Source organism: Solanum stenotomum, chromosome 6, assembly GCF_019186545.1.
Source record: "Solanum stenotomum isolate F172 chromosome 6, ASM1918654v1, whole genome shotgun sequence".
In the NCBI taxonomy this organism is placed as follows: domain Eukaryota; kingdom Viridiplantae; phylum Streptophyta; class Magnoliopsida; order Solanales; family Solanaceae; genus Solanum; species Solanum stenotomum.
The window spans coordinates 43,689,044-43,706,897 of record NC_064287.1 but is presented as its reverse complement, the minus strand read 5'-3'; the positions used below and the strand labels follow the sequence as shown (position 1 = coordinate 43,706,897).

The following is a 17,854-nucleotide window of genomic DNA, read 5'->3' as shown; positions in this document are numbered from 1 at the left end:
AAATACCTCATTTTCTTCACCATCATCTTGTTCCACTGACTCAGATTTAACATTTTTTTATAAGATGTGTACAGACATGCATAAGCTGTTGCATCTTCATTGGGTCATTGCAGTGCTTGAATCTAATTTCTTGTTAATTAACTTTAGATTTAGCAAGAGATCCTGCAATTTCGTGGATCTCTTTAGTTAGACCCAAAGAAAAAGATGGAAAATCGTCCAAATTTTGGGCATGCATTTGTATACCTCGAATAATTCTCTTGGAAAGAGTTTATTCATCCATGATTTGTATGTATCTATGGAGGTAACTGAAAAACTTAAAGAAATCAATGAGATATACAAATACAAATTTTAAAAAATAAAGTTGTGACCAACAAAAGTTGCATGAAATTGTGGGAGCACAATTTGAGAGGGAGCCACAAAATGTTTAAATTTGAAATCTGATTGTGGTTGAGTGAATTAAGGAGATAAATCAGTAAAATAATTAGGATGTGAGAGAAAATGCTACTTTGTATCATGGAGCAAAACTGAAAGATATGACAATCTATGCGGGATATATAAATTTGAAAGTGGGTCCCTAACAACTCGGATGAAATATTAATGATGAATGGTAATTGTTTGAAATTGTAGCTATGATAAATAATTAAGTAATGTATGTTTACTTAATCGTGTAATTTACCTTATTTTATGCCCAATCAAACCCTCACATAAAATGAGGCCAATGGAGTATGAAGTACATTATTCGTCAATTAATCCTTTTGGTGCGAGTCCAAATTAATCATCCAATGAACTCTAGATATAGAGTTGTTATATAAAAATGTTCTTGTTGTTAATCAAATAACTAAAAAAGATACTTCCATCATTTGTAAAATAAAATCGTCAGAAAGCCTATATCTCCACTATATTCTTGGGCTAACAACTAATTCTTATAAATTAGCCTCCTAAATGTCCAAAATGTCGTAAAGAATAGTGAGACTGTGTGTACTACTCCACCAACTCCCTACACATGATTCAATAAAGGTTTTGAGAAAAAAATCATCCACTTCACCACATTACTTGGTGATAATACTACTAATACTCTTGATATATATTTGATTATATAACATATATTAAGGTGATTTTTCTAATAAAATAGAGGCCTCTTCACTAACACTTGCTTCCGCTCGAAAGAAAAATGACTAATTTTCCATCTTATTCATAGGGAAAATAAACATTAAAATCATATCGTCTCAAATTATTTTATGATAAAAAACAATTACTTCTTAATTAATTATTTAAATTAGAACAATCATTAATATCATAATGATGTTTTTGTAGCTAAACAAAATGGAACACAAAATCAAATAGTTCTTAATTTTTTTTTGTAAAAGAAAGAAGAAAAAAGGAATCTTGCATAAAGAAAAGAGGAAGGAAAGGGACACCAATATGGAGTGTGATAAGTGGTATGAGTGTTTCATTCTTAATTAGAGATCTTGAATTTGAATTATGAATATAAATAAAATCATGTTGAGAATATCCTTCTCAAATGTGTTCAGATCTCGAGTTCGAATTCTGAATATGAAAAAAGTAATGTTGAAAACATCACTCTTAAATGGACTCAGCAATGCGCAATTCATATTTAATCGGTGTTTCAAGCTCACCGAGTGGGAAAAGAGGGAAAAAAAGGGGCATATGAGTCCAATGAATCACCGTCCAACATCGTGTCCCCACTGGACACTCCTTACGAAGAGCTGAGAGAGAGAAAAGAGAAAGAAGTTGCAAACAAAACAAATGTGTAGTAGCTAAATTCTTCTGTATATATATATATATATATACAGCGCTAACGCCAACTTTGTTCTCTCTGGCCCTTCTCTTCCCTTTTCATAATCCCAAGACTCAAAAGAACTTCATTTAGGTACACCCCATCTCTCTAATTTTGTATTATCATGTATGATCTTGAATTTTCAATTTGTATATGAGTGTAGCCTTGTTTTTTGGAAATTCTGGACCTTTGGGTGTTGTTATGAAGCTGATTCTTTGTTTAAAGTTGTGATCTTTTGTGTTATCATCTGATGGGTATTTTCTTTAGCAGTTGCCTTTAGTATCTCTATGATATTGATTTTTCAATTTGGGTAGTTGTTTTTATTTGTATTGTATATGAGTGCAACATTGTTTTTTTGGAAATTCTGGACCTTTGGGTATTGTTATGAAGTTGATTATTTGTTTTAAAGTTTTGATCTTTGTTCAAGAGGATTATCATCTGATGGGTGTTTGATTTAGCAGTTGTCTTTGCCTTTAGTATCTCTATGTTCTTGATTTTACTTGAATTGCAAAATTTTATAGTCGGTGGTGGTCTTTTTGTTTTTATGTTTTGAACCTTTCTTTTTGAAAATTCTGTGTGGTTATGCCCTCGTTATAAAATTGAGGATAGGGAAGGGAAAATGGAAGAAAGTGGATAATTGAATTTTCACGAACAAGGTGAAAGTTAAGGTAGCTAACCAACTAAGCTACTGAGATTCTCTGAGGCCTTTTCTTTAATTTCCTTTTAGTTTATGTATATTCACTTCTTAATGTGCTTCCAAAGTATGGTTTGATGGGTATTTTGTTTAGGGGTTGACTTTGCCTTTAGACTTGTAGGTTACTCCTGTTTTTTAATTGAATTGTGAATGTGTAATGAATCACCTTATAAGCAGGCTTTAGATCAGATCAGAGGTGGATTCAGGATTTAAATTTTACAGGTTCAAGCTTAAAGGGTTTTAGCATTGGACCTATTATATTTTTAAAGTTATGGGTTCATATCTTGAATTTTAGTAAATTTATGCTCCGCGTTGAAATATATCTGCAAGGTTTAGAATTTAATTTCCATTGGTGTTAGGCTGTTTGGCTGGAACTGAAAGATGGGTTGGTCTTGGTATGCAAAAGATGGTCCTTGGTAAATCAAGAGGGAGTGGGGGGGAGGGGGGGGGGGGGGTTACGAATAAAAAGGTGAATACAAATTTAATCATGTAGCTATCATGGTTTTGTCTTTTTACCTCTTTGTCAATTGTTGTGTAAGCATTGATAATTTTTTTTAACTTTTACTTGGTGTGTTGAATTAAATGTTGCGATGTTGCTTTGCTCATTTTGATTGTTTATCAAAATCCAAGAGGTAATATACCTGGCACAACTCGTCAGTAATTGCTTGCCCAGTTTTTACTAATGTACTTGTCATGTATGCTGAAATGTCGGATTGCTATCTTTTAAAAGCTTTGAATGTTTGATCAAGATTACCATTTTAAAAAAGTGTGATGTTATATTAAAGACACTGTTGTAAGTGGCATGAGCTGGTAACTAATTGTGGAAGCTATCAATATTAGGATTCCTATTCGTATTTTGCACGAGGAAATGGGATCAGAAGGGCCAAAATCTGTGACCATTCATGTCACGGGGTTCAAGAAATTTCACGGTGTAGCTCAGAATCCTACGGAGACTGCAGTTAGCAACTTGAAATATTATGTTGAAATGAAAGGATTACCTGCTGGTGTGACCTTGGGCAGCTGTACTGTTCTTGAAACAGCTGGAGAGGGTGGACTTCCGGCATTGTTGAAGGTTATAGAGGAGTCCTCTGCTGGAAACAGTTCAAATAATGGACAAGTCATATGGGTTAGTTCTGCCAAGACAAATCTTCTCCTTTAACTAATTTGTGTGGATTCATGTTTGCTCTTTAAACTGTCATGTGCAGAAAATTGCCAGAAGAATACGTGAATTATGCACATTTATGTCACATGAATAGCTGGATGTGTGGTTCTTTTTTTTTCTGATTGTTTCTTTTTTATCAACTGCCTCTGAATTTTTGATACTTTGATGGGTAAATGTATTGTAGTGAGCTAATGATCACATACTCCTATAGTCCAACAGAGACAGAAACAGACCAACTGATTTCTTCCCATGTGTTTGTTACCTGGTACCTATTGCTGGTGGGAGGTGTTAGGTATTCCGTGGAATTAGTCGAGGTGTGCGCAAGCTGGCCCGGACACCATGGTTATAAAGATCGTACTCCTATAGTGCCAAATTGAGAGTTTTTTGTCCCGTCCTGGTTGCAGCCCAGAGTATTCTGCAGCTTGTTTAATATCAAACTCCACATATGCCAATATAAAATGAATATAGTACTATGATAGGGTACATGCCTACAGGGAGAAAAGACATAATGAACTCAATAATCATCCGCATTAATTTTTTTGAGAGACTGATATGAGTTGGTAATTAGCTGCAAAACCATTTCTTAGGGGAAGTTGATTGGAGGAGTGTCCATTTTCTTTCGTTGACCCTTATGGATGAACTTGACTACAAAAACACATGCATCAGACCGTTCAAACTATGTCTTAACTTGTGTCTATCAAGTTTGGAGGTTGTAGATTGGATAAATGAAAGATAAGCTATCTATCCTTGTGAAAGACCAAATTTCAAGGACTAACGTATTTGGATAGTATTAGGTGATATTAAAACCCAATATTTAGTCTCCCAATTTGGGAGTCCCAAAGGGTAACTAGTTAGGTCCATTACCATCTCATACATAAAAGTAAAAACACACAAACTGATGCCAATTTGTGGCCACGAGACTAGCAATTGAATATTTGGATTGAGAGTGCATGACTGAAGAAAAGAGAAGGCCAAAACATGACCAGCGTTGCTGCCTAACTCTGTAGCTAATTGTTTTTTCTCGATAGTTAGCTACCAATCTATGTGGGATATCAGGATAAATAACCATTATTCGTAATTCTAGCATGCCAACTTAAAACCAAAGAAATTGGCGGTACATATCAGGTCTTTAGTATGCAAACAACAGGAGAAGACACTCTTTGTGTCAGTGTTTGTGAAGACACTTGATTAGATTTCTCTTTGGAAATTCTAGTGATATAGCTACTTACATAGATAAATATTAAAAGGTTTTGAGGTCAATGATTATAGAGAGAAAATGTGAACTTCGAGTCTAGAACACAGTTTATCATGTGACGCGACTACTTAAGTCTTGTTTGGCGGCCTTGCATTCTGTGGCTGCTCCTATCCTCCACTCACTCACACACACACACTTGGAGAAAAATAAAATGTGCTGCTGATATAGAAGTCCTGTGTTATCTGTTCAGCTTCACCTTGGGGTAAATAGTGGAGCAACAAAGTTTGCAATTGAGAGGCTGGCAGTAAATGAAGCCACATTTCGTTGTGCAGATGAGCTTGGTTGGCAACCTCAGGTAAGGTGTTTCATCTCTTAACCGAGATGAGCTAACCTGATATTTCGTTATGCTAATATTCTTATTGATTTTCCACAGCGAGTGCCTATTGTTCCAGAAGATGGAGGAATAAATCAAATAAGAAAGGTCTCTTCTATTCTTCATATGATACTTAATCTGCTTATGTATTTTTTATTTTTTTTTATCCCTCCCTAGGAGCTCCCACCCCTTTTACTCCCTTGGTGACTCGAACTCACAACCTTCGGGTTGGAAGTGAGGGGTGCTTACCATCCGAGCAACTCCCTTTTGTCAATCTGCTTATGTATATTAGATGAAGAAGTACAGTGCTTTTTTATCCGATAGCGGTTCATGTTCTTCGCCTGTATTCCTCTGTTTTCCATGTGTCCTAATCTATTTTTTTTCCGGGTTGTTGAAGACATCTTGCCCTACCGAGTCAATCCTGGAGTTCTTAAAGAAGAAAGGGTTTGATGTGACAATGTCGGACGATGCAGGTCGTTTTGTGTGCAATTATGTGTACTACCATTCTCTCCGATTCGCAGAGGAAAAGGGTCACAAGTGTCTGTTTGTCCATGTTCCTACCTTCAATAGAGTGAGTCAAGAGAAACAAATGGAATTTGTTGCTGCTCTGCTGGAGGCTATTGCATCAACTTGTTGAATATCAGTACAGTTGGCTTCAAATGGAATTCATAGTTTCAAAACTTTCTGTTGTTTAATTATGTAATTCTGATTTACTTGTAAATAGATTCCCCATGTGCAATGAACATCAATTGTTCATGTTTCCTTTGAAACTGTTGGGTTTGGATATAAACTCTGTTGATTTATAATTGAAGTGTCTTTTAAGCAAAATTGATTGCAATTCAGTAGGCATTTGGTCATAGATATTTTTTACTTCATTTGAAACTTTTGAAGTTTTGAGTTTTACTTGGTTATAGGGATGGCAATGGGGCAGGTGCAGGGCGGGTTGAAATAAAATTTTCTAACATAATGCGGGATGGGTTGTGGGCTTATGCAGGTTTTAAACTTAAGCTCTTGTTATTCTCATAAAATTATATGAAGCTTTCCCTAAGATTATATGATATGGAGAACATGTATTACACTACAAATTAGTAACAGTTAGTTGGAACCTGGGAATATAGTGCTTGTATGCTATGTATGTGAATATTCAATTAGGACTTCAAATGGTGATGAAGCATTTTTTTTGAATTCTAAACCTAAACCTAAAAATAAAAATATTATAGGTATAAACAATTCTCAACTGAGTTAAGTTTGCTACCAATACCTATCAGCTTCTGGGAATACAATTACGAACTAGTATATGCACATATACAAAATCTTTGCTCTTAAGATGACTGGGCATTTAAATATGCATATACTAAATTCTTAAATTAACGAATAGGTAAATAGCAAAGTAAATAAAAAGCACTAGTGCGGGGGTGGGGCTGCGACAAAAGAAGAGCTAAGTCCTTCAACTTGTGCGTAAGTACTACTGTTGTACCTTTTGCTCCTAATTCTCAGCTCACCTTGCAGAATCAATTAATCATACTCTATCAGGATCTCTCATAAACACGGAGAGAAAATGTATACAGGAAGTCGAACGAAATGAAAAGGGGACTGCAAGACTTTAACCATTAACAAATATGAAAACTAGTCTTTGTTTACAAATTTATGACAATATACCTAATCAAACAGCAATTACATATATTCGACCATTGTATTACACAGCCATTACAAAAAGCCCTAAGGAAACACAAAATGCTTTCAACATGATATTCATAACCACACTGACATGAGAAGAAAAAACAACTAGATAAAACTCCGCCTGCATCCAGATCAACCCACAATAACAAATCTGCATCACTTTAAGCCTGTAAAAAGAGGTGTTGAGAAAATTAGAGGCCCAAAAATTAACGACAGCACATATTCCAACAGCTTTGATAAATTATGGCATAACTACCTTGTTAGCAATGTTGTTAGAAAGCCAATCAAGTCCCTCGTAAAGCCCCTCTCCAGAAGTTGCACAAGTGCTCTGGATGTACCTGATACAGAAAAGACCCAATTTAGAAACTCCTCAAAAGTAAGCAAAGCAATGGGGTTTTCAAAAATAAGCAAATCATTCACAAGCACTAGCAAAGTGCTTACCAGTGACGCTGCCTGAGGGAGTGCAGTCCAAGCTTATCAGTTATTTCAGCAGCATTCATTGCATTAGGAAGATCTTGTTTGTTAGCAAAAACTAGAAGCACAGCATCCCGAAGTTCATCCTGGGACAGACAATAATAAATAAGTCCAGAGTCACCCAAGAAAGTTTAACTGAAAGATCCATCCCCATGTTTATCTTGCACTTGCCATCTAATAAATAATGAGAAGTGGCTGTGGCTACAAAATCAGAACATAGAGAATAATGGCACATATGATCTGTAAGTAGCAAAGTTGGTGGGTTTCTCATAGATTGCTACCTTCCCTACTGCCCCTGGCCTACTTTGTCTGTGTTCTTATACAAAGAATAAAAAGGTCCGGAACATGCAATTTAGTGATGCAAGTACAGTGAAAAAAATTCAACTATTCTGACATTTGCTTAAATCACAAGTTGAAGAAAACCTTCTCTCTTCAGTCTTCCCACGCCCATTCTTCCGAATAACCTCTAAATATATTACCAACTTATTAATGGTGAATCTGAAATATTAGAAGGAAACAAGTTGATGAATCAGTTCAACTTATACTAGGCCATTATTTGTTAAACAAAAAAATGATGTTCAGGGAGAATTTTGTCAAAGAAGATCTAAGTACATCTACAATCGATCATCTCTACTCAACTAAAAATAAGCACATAAATTCAAGCTATACTGCTCAAATGTTTTAGATGCCACATATTGACTTTCGGGAAACAATAATAGCCCTGCACAAAGTGTGGAGAAAGATCATTACCTCGTTCAACATCCTATGCAATTCATCTCTTGCTTCTACAACACGGTCTCTATCATTGCTATCAACCACAAAAATGAGACCCTGAGTGTTCTGGAAGTAGTGCCTCCACAATGGACGGATCTGCCAAAAGTGAATAAATGAAGTTAGAAGTTGGAACTATCAGATAATTGTTCAGAAGCTTCACTCCATGCAGAGTGGTCAGCCTTGTTTTCAGCATATAGTATATACAAGGGCCAGACCGATGCAGAAGATACAACCTTAGGGGGAAAACGATTATACCTTGTCCTGACCCCCGACATCCCAAACAGTGAAGCTGATATTCTTGTACTCAACAGTCTCCACATTGAAACCTGAAAATTGTCAATTATTAATAATAGCTCATTGAAGCAGAAAGGTATTATGGACATATGAGTGTACACTTTCCAAAAGCTGACAAGAATCTCTTGGAACAAGTTATCTTTTCAATAGTCACCAAGAAAATACAGTGATACAACAAATGCAATAGCTAATAATTAGTATCATATAAATTATCATACAAAACATTAGAAATCTGCATGACAAACAGTCACTGATAAACCTTGAGAAGTTTAAGACCACCACTTTGCTAAGACTACTCACCAAAAAGAACCAAAGCAGAGAGAGGCAGACAGTAGGAGGGATAGGATATAACCAACTAAACATTTGCAGCAACCGACACTAGGAAGAACGATTTATAAAACTGCCTACCACCATTCAGATTCTTTATTTATCAAAATAACAAGTAGGTTAATCTTTTGAGTGATGAATTGCACATAGTGCCAAGACAGGGCAGTTCAAGTGGAAAGCTTGCTCCACCTCCAGCGGCAGTTGGGGTGTTCGAGTCATCACAAGAAAGTGGGGACAGGCCACTAATGACTACTAGGGAGAGGGATCGAGGGTGGGTAGATGTGGTTTACCAATAAAAAAAGAAACTGCACAACATAAGTCAACCCTCACGATAAGGTCTGGCACTAATACATATCATGCAACATAACATACACAACCAGAGACCAAGTCAAAATAATAAAGTATAAATGCTATGCCTAACCAGTGCATATGGGGAGGGAACAGGCAAAAGGCATGTTTCATGCCTTACAACCAAATTGTAAATGCAGAGATCATTACAGCAAGAACTTTGCTGCTGTATGCAGCGATCTACATACCAATGGTAGGAATAGTAGTCACGATCTCTCCCAGCTTCAACTTGTACAATATGGTGGTCTTACCAGCTGCATCAAGACCAACCATTAGAATGCGCATTTCCTTCTTGGCGAAAAGCCGACTGAAGAGCTTGGTGAATGTGAGCCCCATTATGCTTCCTTGATGATGATCCCTACACCAAAAAATTCCACAATTAAATCATACAGCTGAAATCCATAATTGCCTTCAAAATTCAGATCCATATGCTGATTCATACCAAGTTGCAGATATTCTAACATGGATCTGAATGACAAAGCAAAACGATCACATTGACGAGCTAAATCAACTTTTTAATAGCTAAAATTCAAAATTTTCATGATACAAACCACTATACATTACAATTTTCACAGAGATCGAAGCAGTACAATGTCTCTCAGCTAAAGGAACACAAATTAACACCAAAAATGAAACAAGGATAACATATCTGCAGCTACCAACCGCTTAATCTGATAGATAACCTCAAATCAAATGTAGCAAAAACATCTCTACAAAATTGTATTTCAACATGACATTGAACACATTCTGGCATAAAATCAACTGGAGACATTCTCAAATCCACACAAAACAATTTTCAATATACGGAATCAGTACAACAACTCATTCTTCAGATCATAGCATAAAAACACAAATTTCCACAAAAAAAACGCATCAGCCGCTACAAATCCATAAATCTGATAAGGAAAACCACAAATCACACAAATACCAGCCGCGCACCGTAAATGCAGCTAAAATTCCTCCATGGAAGCTGAATTTCAACATTAATCAAACACAAACACATCGTAGCCTAAAATCAACCGCAAATCCATACAAAAAACGATTTCAATAGCAAAAATTCTCGAAAATGTTACTATAGATGCATGAAATTGAAGAGAAAAATGAATGAAAATATGAAGATTTACCTGAAAAGAGCTTTTTGAAGGAGGGATCTATTGAGAGAGAAACCTGAGATTAACGCTGAAATATGTAAAGAGCGTAAAATTGATGCAATAAATAAAGGAAATGAGATCTTTTTAATGTTACCAAAATGGCATTACGGGTTTCATGAAATTACGAGAATGCCACTCGATTCCAATGGTGGGTGCGTTTTCCTTTTCCACCGTGAGTTCTGTTTCATTTACGTTGGCCAATGCAATCAGATACTGCCACGTATATTTCTTTAATTTCTGGTAAATTAGGGGGATTATTAATTTAATTAATTACGTTTTTATGTTTAGTGTTGATTTTCTCTAGTAAAATAAAAATAGTATATGTTTTACAATTGCTTTTTAGGTTATTAGTTTATAGTTGGTATAGATGCTTACCTGTAATTAATTTTAAAATGACTTTGGTATATAAATATTACTTATAACAATCTAAACTCTTGATTATCGACATATTAATACGATACGTAGACGGTAGACTATTACTTTATTTGTGTAGTTCGTTTACTTTGTAATTTACTAAATTGAAGGTGAATTTTTTTCCGGCTGATGATTAAAGTAATTGTTAGTATATACCAATAAAGATTGTGGTGATGTGAGTAGTCGTTCATCCTTAACTAAGAGGTGCCGGGTTTGAGTTCCCTTATAGAGTCGTCTTTGTTAAGGACCATTTTATCTCAATGTAAGACTTTCTGGCGCGAATCCGGATTTAGTTGGGATCTAATTTGGGCATCGAACACTGAATGAGAAACTAAACAATTAATAATTAATATATACTTTTGTTTTAAACCAAGAAACCAATGTTATTAAGCAAATGGAAACTAGGAAAGGAAAATGTCAATGAAGCCTTGATCAGCTTCCTTTGCTATAAAGGTTTTGAATGAATCAAAATCATGTGTAATTGTTTATGTACAAAAATATGATTAAAATAAAACACAATAAAATAAAGAAGCACCTCACCTTAAGAAAGGAAAAAAAAACCTATACAAACAGGCGAGAATTGCATGTGGTGGGATGAATATGATCTCTCAACAGAAACAGAAGTTACGTTCCTAAAATTTTAGGTAGGGAATTTAGAGCTTCCCTTTAAATGGGTCATACACGACATGAATCTGGATTAATTGGGTCAGTGGCCTCATTGACAAGTGGTACAACTTTTATTCTCAAATCCGAAGCTTCTATTGAGAATTACAAACTTTTCACCTCTTCATGTTGAATTACAGTTGGACCAAAAAGAAAAGTCAAATAACAACAACATTGTTACAGTTACAACATTCTCTAGGTACAATATTTTGATACGACAATTACACCTTACTCCTGAGCAAGTTGAGGTTGACTATATGAATCAGTCACTCCACTCGACCCATTTAAGGAAATTTTATTATTATGATATAATTGAATGCACTAACAGATTACAAACAACAACAACAATAATGGAACTCAAGGTAGCCTGGGAAACTTAGAGAAATCTGGTCGTCTACGTTCGTTGTATGCATTTTTGCCTTCATTGCCTTCTTCAGTTCCATAAAATAGAAGAGTAGCATCTCCCCCCAGGCCCTGACATAATTTTAAAGAAGGAAAATGTTTGTATCATAACTATTTGCCATTTCGCGACATATATTTGGATACTCAAGAGTATACTTAGCTCAGACTCGATCCCCTCGTGTAGGAGTTTGGGTACTGAGCTTGCTCTAATATGAGAACATTTTGGAATATAATAGGAAAGTGAAATGTACCTGAAGTCCAGCATGTCCATCATCAACTGCATTGAGAGCTGATTTTAGCACTCGTATCGCTGTAGGACTATTTCTTAAGATCTCTCTGCACCACTTTATTGTTTCTGCCTCCAACTTATCTAACTAAAAAAAGAAACAACACATAACATTAGAAAACTCTTAAGTCATTTCATATAACAGACGGATTAAAACCTTTCTCTAAGGTTAAGGCGGCCGGCATATTTGTTGCAAGAGTAAACTTTTGAGCCAACTAATGAGCATTCTTGTAAACCAGAAAGTATATGAAATTGGAATGCTAATTTTTGTTAATTTTTCTCTTGATCCCATATGGTTCTTACACGAACGTTAGCTCTTATGGTTAAGGAAGTAGAGTTAGTCGATATACTCACTGGAACAACAGTATTCACAAGTCCCATTTTCTCTGCTTCAGAAGCTGTGTAGAACCTTGTTAAAAACCACATTTCACGAGCTTTCTTCGGTCCAACCTGTTCAGACAGCAGAAGATTAAACCAATATATTCGGAGATTATAGTACTTAATTATAAATCAGATGTACGTTGCTTGTTTTTACACCAATATTTGATCAAGAAGTTCAATTAACATGAAAAGAGAACTACAAATGAGTTATCCGTAAATTGTATCTTAACGAAAAGAACCAAGACAAGACGCTCACCAAACGTGACATAATTGAACTTCCATAACCAGCATCGAAACTTCCTACCTGCAATATGGAATCAGATTTCATGAATCCGTATGGCATCAAATTTAACTTTTACTTAGATTCTTTGTCCAGACACAATGGAACAAGAATAATAGTATAGTCAAGAAGGCAATAGAATAAGAACAATAATAGACTTTGTAAATAAGGTGAGGTATTCGATCAGCATAGAACATAGCTTTATTCCAAACAGTACTTAAAGACATGCTCTACAGGTACTTGAATATATGCTCATTTACTAATTTAATAATAAAATGTGTTTTCGAGTACACATGTAAAAAGAGCACCTTTGGGCCAGTCTGACCAAATATAGCATTGTCTGCTGCAATCGTTAGATCGCAAACCATATGCAAAATGTGTCCTCCACCAACAGCATAACCTGCAACCTTAGTTGCAACAAAAGGAAAAGAGTTATTTCAGATAATTGAATTACGTGATATACAGAGACGCCTACTTAAAGCACTTAACAAAAGAAAGAACAGAGAGCCTTACCATTGCAATTACTGGTTTTGGTAGACGACGAATTTGCACCTATGAGAAAAGAAGAAGAATAAGGTAAAGTTAAATAGTACACCAAACTATTGCTAAGAACTAGACACATCAAAAAGTTATATCAGTTTCAAGGAACTACCTATCTTAAGGCAAAAAGTCGTCTACAACGACTTCAAAGAACATGACAGATTACTCTACGTACCTGTAAATCTAAAACATTAAGGCGACCAAAACTTTCAAAATCAGCATAACCATCCTTACTTCTCAATGCCTGATCACCACCACTACAAAACGCCTTTGTACCCTGCATCAAGTCATACTTGAGAACAATGCACGTAGTACAACCAAATGATACAATCTACTGAAGTTAACTCACTATACAAAGATATCTAGAAACCATCACCACAAGGACTCAGTTCTAATCTACAACAAATTCCATTAACTACATTTATACTCCTACGACATCTCATGTTTTTTTAGAGATACTCTTCAATGGAACAGAACCACTACGAGCTCAACTACAAGCTGGTTCGGTGTAAATACAAAAGGAAAGGTGTGCATTAAAATTCAGTCATTCAATTCCTTCATCAAGTATTAAGACATGGTGGCTTGAAGTGAATATTTGCTAGTAAGAGAAATTTATAACATGGCCTAAAGTTCACTTCACCTACATCGAATTCCATAACTTCTTCACTTTGTACATGATATGATATGATATTTATGTAGGAAACTTACCTTTCCTGTGAGAATGATGACTCCCACTGAACCATCATCCCTGGCATCATTAAATGCGCGAATAAGCTCCTTGATGGTGTGAGGTCGGAAAGCATTTCTTCTATCCGGTCTATTGATGGTTATCTGCAAGAGGAAAGAAAACAATATGACATAAACTAAAGCTCCAGATTTCCAGCTTCTGAGTTTCTTACATTATTAATTCAGGTCACCTGTAAGTACTAACAGCAACAAAGAAGCTTCAAACCGTGTTACTAGTAGCTGCTAAGTGAGAACCCAAGGTTGCTGATAATGATTGAGAAAAGCGCCCATATTAATCATTTATGATTTTTCCTTCTTTATCCGTGGCATTAGTCATCAGAATGTATTTTTGAGGGGTCATCTAATGCAATATGCTTTTCACAATATAGCAGAGAAATACAATATCATCTACCATTTAGCACTTTGTTATCCATTATCATGTTACAAATGTAAACACTCATCCTTGAAGTCTTTGTTATAGGCCAACTGAGAATCATCACATAAACTCCATGGAGCTCAAGACATGGTTTTTTTTTTTTTTTTATAACCGAGAAATCTGTCTGTGACCCGCCCATTGGACCAATCACAGCCTTCTAAACTCGGTAAATAATGGGCCCGCCCCTCTCAAGACATGGTTTTCACTAGTCTAAACTCAAGCTTTGAGTAAAGACCAGGCATCTAAAAAGTAATACCCCTTTGTTCCAACATTTATGTTTTAGTTCGTTCAAAAAAGAATGACAACTTTCTAAATTTAGAAACAATTTAACTTAAACTTCCTCTTTTACCATTAATGAGAAAGTTAAATAGCCACTCAATTATTATGAAGTGTTAAGACAACAAGTTTCCAAAAGTCTTCATTTCTTTCTCAAAGTCTCTTCCTATTCAAACAAGGTCACAAAAATTGGAACGATGAAGCACTCAATTTCAGCTAAATAGCTTCAGTTTACTAACTTTCTCACCTTAAATGAACTAAAAATATCTCATTTTCACATTCTTGAAGCACACTATTCTATTTTCTTTATGGTCTATGGACCATTGCAAAGGGTGTTCACAAATCAAGCATAATACATAAACATACATTCAAACTTAACCTCAGCTCACAAGTAAGTACCTCCAACTTTGAGAGTGCACATCTAGACACCTCTCAACTGACAACTAAACATTCCAACTTGTGGACATCTGTAGCCACTGACATGACACATAAATTTTGGAGATGTCTAGATTATTGTTTTGTAAGTTAGAGTATTCAACTAATATAATAGAGACGAGTTGAGGCATATAGATGTGCATACAGGTTTATTTGTCAACTGAGTCCAAGTTTGAGTGACTCTTATTATGCCATCAATAAACATCACTGCCTCTAGCCCAATTTATATGAATCGCTTTTTTTAGACTGTTCAAAAAAGAATAATACATTTTTATATTTAATAATAATTTAATTTTAAAATATTTATTTTATCATAATGAAATAATTTATAGCCAAACAAACATGTATCACTTATTTTAGACCATAAATTTCAAAAGTTCAATTTCTTTAACCCTGTGTTCAGTCAAACTACATCACATAAATTAGAACACAGATACTACTAAGTTTGAAAAAAAATTAAGAATTCCACATAAGAGGGTAAAGATTGTAAGAACAAAACCTTAGCAATGGGTTCACCAACAGCTTTCTCATAAATAATATCAGTAAACTCTTTGCCAGATTCATCATCAGAAGGAATAAGTCTCCAAACAGGTTCATGATTTGGGACTTCACCATGAATTTTATGGTAATTATCATTCATAGAAGAGGAGCTACAATTGGAAGACCCAATTGAAGAAACAACATTTTGAGCTAAAGGAATTGGCAATAAATGATTAGCAACTGATGCCACTCTCCTCCTCATAGTATTGAGGTCCTTCTCTGACATTCTTGGTAATTAATGAAAAAATAATGTTATTTTTCGAAGTGAGTAATTTTGTGTTGTGTTATGGAGTGACAATAATATATGATATTTTGATGTGTGTGTTTTTGATTTTATTGGGATAAGATGAGATAAGATGGATGCTATATTATTGGGTTTTGGCATTGGAAGTTTAGGGAACTAAAAAGATGCTAGAAATCCTGTGTATTTATTTTACTTGCCTATGCCTATTGGAGTTTGGCAATATTACTATTTTCTTTAAGCTTAGATAGATTAACGTTGTTGGTTCGAGTTTTGGATATGAAATTATTTTTGTTAGGGAGTATTTCTCCGAATGAGGGTTCAAACGGTGCAAATTCAAAATAATCGAATTTTAATGTGGATATCAGACATTGGATGACATCCAAAACAAAATAAAATGGTGTTATTGTATATAAGTAATTTAAGAACTCATTTGACCATAAATATCATTAACTTTTTTTGAAATATTATTTTACTTTATTTGAAAAATAGTGTTTGATTGTGAAAATTCTAAAAACAACTTTGAGAACAGACAAACCCTTGTTTTCACTTTTACTTTTTATTTTTTAGTGTTTAAAAAAATCCAATTTTTATTTTTATTTTCATAAAATAACCTTAGTTAAAGTTATTTTTCATGTTTAAATAATATTTTATATTTTTTAAAAAATACGTTTAAATTTAAATATTAACTGCAAAATTATTGTCAAATTAAAGATAACTAGACTCCAACTTTAAAATTTTCAAATAAAGTAATTTGATTTTTATTTTCATAATCAAACGCTTAGTTAGGCACTCTTTTTAAATCATAATCTCTTAAAGGGTAGATGGTATAGGGAATTTATGGCGTAATACGTAATGTCAACTGCTTTGAGATGAAAGTAATGTCATGATTGATCAATTTTGAGATGGAGACGTGACTTATTAATTGATACTGTAAAATTCAAACTCCACGAAAATAATAATTAGGGGTGTGCACTATTTGGTTTAAACCGAAAAATCAAATCAAATTAAACCAAATTCTAAATTGGATTGATTTTTTTGTTTTGGATTAAAATTTACTCTATCTGTTTTTTTATTTATTTGATTTCGGATTTAGAAAAAAAATCGAAAAAGTCGAATTATAAATATATGTAAAACTTAATATACAATACTTAAAAGTATATTAATTATTGACCCAACTTTAAATTATCTTGAGTCCAATCCATAATATTCTGGACGAATTTTGTATTTGAACCAAACGACAATGATTAACACATAAAAAAATGTTTTTCCTTGATTGTCTCTTTCATCCTTGAGTATTGTTCCTGGTTGGAAAAGATTGATGTTTAAGAATCAGCCTATTAAAATTAGAGCACCAACTCTTTGAACATTTGTTTATCTCGATTTTTCTCAATGAGTATATATCCTATGTTGGATTTTATTTATGTTTTTCTTTATCTTATTCCTTTCACATTTGCAATGTACAACAAGTTATAGAGGATGATTGAGGAGTTTTTAATTCTTTAACCCATAAATTAAAATGCTAGTTGTATAGCTCCAGCTTATCAAGGACATAATCTTAGATAGAAGATTATGAAGGATTCAGATGAGGGTATGTAAAAGGTTTAGTTAGGTAGTTGAGAGTTGACTAGCTTAATCTTTCATACTAGTAGTCGTACGTAGTATTACTCTAGGAGTTTCTTGTTGTTACATATCTGTTACTATTGACTGTTTCTAACACTTCAATTATCGTATTATTTTGTGGTACTGATTGTTCCATTTTTAGTATGCATTTGTCATGTTTTTTTTAGCAATTTTGTCTTAGCTTCTTCACTTCCGTTGTTTCTTCTTTCAAACTAGTTTGTATTATTTTTACTTGAGTCGAGGGTCTATTGGAAACAACCTCTCTACGTACCTTGTAGGGGTAAGATCTGAGTACACGCTATCCTTCTCAGAGCCAACTTGTGGAATTACACTGGGTTTCA

At 34.4% G+C, this 17,854-nt stretch overlaps 3 protein-coding genes across 5 annotated transcripts; 1 reads left to right on the top strand and 2 right to left on the bottom strand.

Annotated features, from left to right (window-relative positions):
* Positions 1–1,783: 1,783 nt before the first annotated feature.
* On the top strand, positions 1,784–5,969 carry LOC125867961 (uncharacterized). Its single transcript, XM_049548551.1, has 5 exons — positions 1,784–1,891; positions 3,333–3,618; positions 5,100–5,204; positions 5,283–5,330; positions 5,620–5,969. The coding sequence occupies exons 2-5, from the start codon at positions 3,361–3,363 to the stop codon at positions 5,857–5,859; spliced, it is 651 nt and encodes a 216-aa protein (XP_049404508.1). The 5' UTR covers positions 1,784–1,891; positions 3,333–3,360; the 3' UTR covers positions 5,860–5,969.
* Positions 5,970–6,868: 899 nt separating this feature from the next.
* LOC125867967 (ADP-ribosylation factor 2) lies at positions 6,869–10,401 on the bottom strand. 3 transcript variants are annotated; one of them, XM_049548558.1, is made up of 7 exons: positions 10,244–10,401; positions 9,308–9,477; positions 8,406–8,476; positions 8,127–8,246; positions 7,344–7,462; positions 7,159–7,240; positions 6,869–7,069 (listed from the first exon to the last, which is right to left on the bottom strand). In XM_049548558.1, exons 2-7 carry the CDS (start codon positions 9,453–9,455, stop codon positions 7,064–7,066), a joined length of 546 nt encoding a protein of 181 aa, XP_049404515.1. In that variant the 5' UTR covers positions 9,456–9,477; positions 10,244–10,401; the 3' UTR covers positions 6,869–7,063. The 3 variants fall into 3 exon arrangements, with proteins under 3 accessions (XP_049404515.1, XP_049404514.1, XP_049404513.1); XM_049548557.1 differs by lacking the exon at positions 6,869–7,069 and adding an exon at positions 9,562–9,587 and having other exon boundaries at positions 7,144–7,240; positions 10,244–10,300; XM_049548556.1 differs by lacking the exon at positions 6,869–7,069 and having other exon boundaries at positions 7,144–7,240.
* Positions 10,402–11,400: 999 nt separating this feature from the next.
* On the bottom strand, positions 11,401–16,051 carry LOC125867957 (1,4-dihydroxy-2-naphthoyl-CoA synthase, peroxisomal). Its single transcript, XM_049548546.1, has 9 exons — positions 15,609–16,051; positions 13,945–14,067; positions 13,412–13,513; positions 13,210–13,248; positions 13,005–13,103; positions 12,673–12,720; positions 12,390–12,485; positions 12,001–12,123; positions 11,401–11,821 (listed from the first exon to the last, which is right to left on the bottom strand). Exons 1-9 carry the CDS (start codon positions 15,873–15,875, stop codon positions 11,705–11,707), a joined length of 1,014 nt encoding a protein of 337 aa, XP_049404503.1. The 5' UTR covers positions 15,876–16,051; the 3' UTR covers positions 11,401–11,704.
* Positions 16,052–17,854: the final 1,803 nt, after the last annotated feature.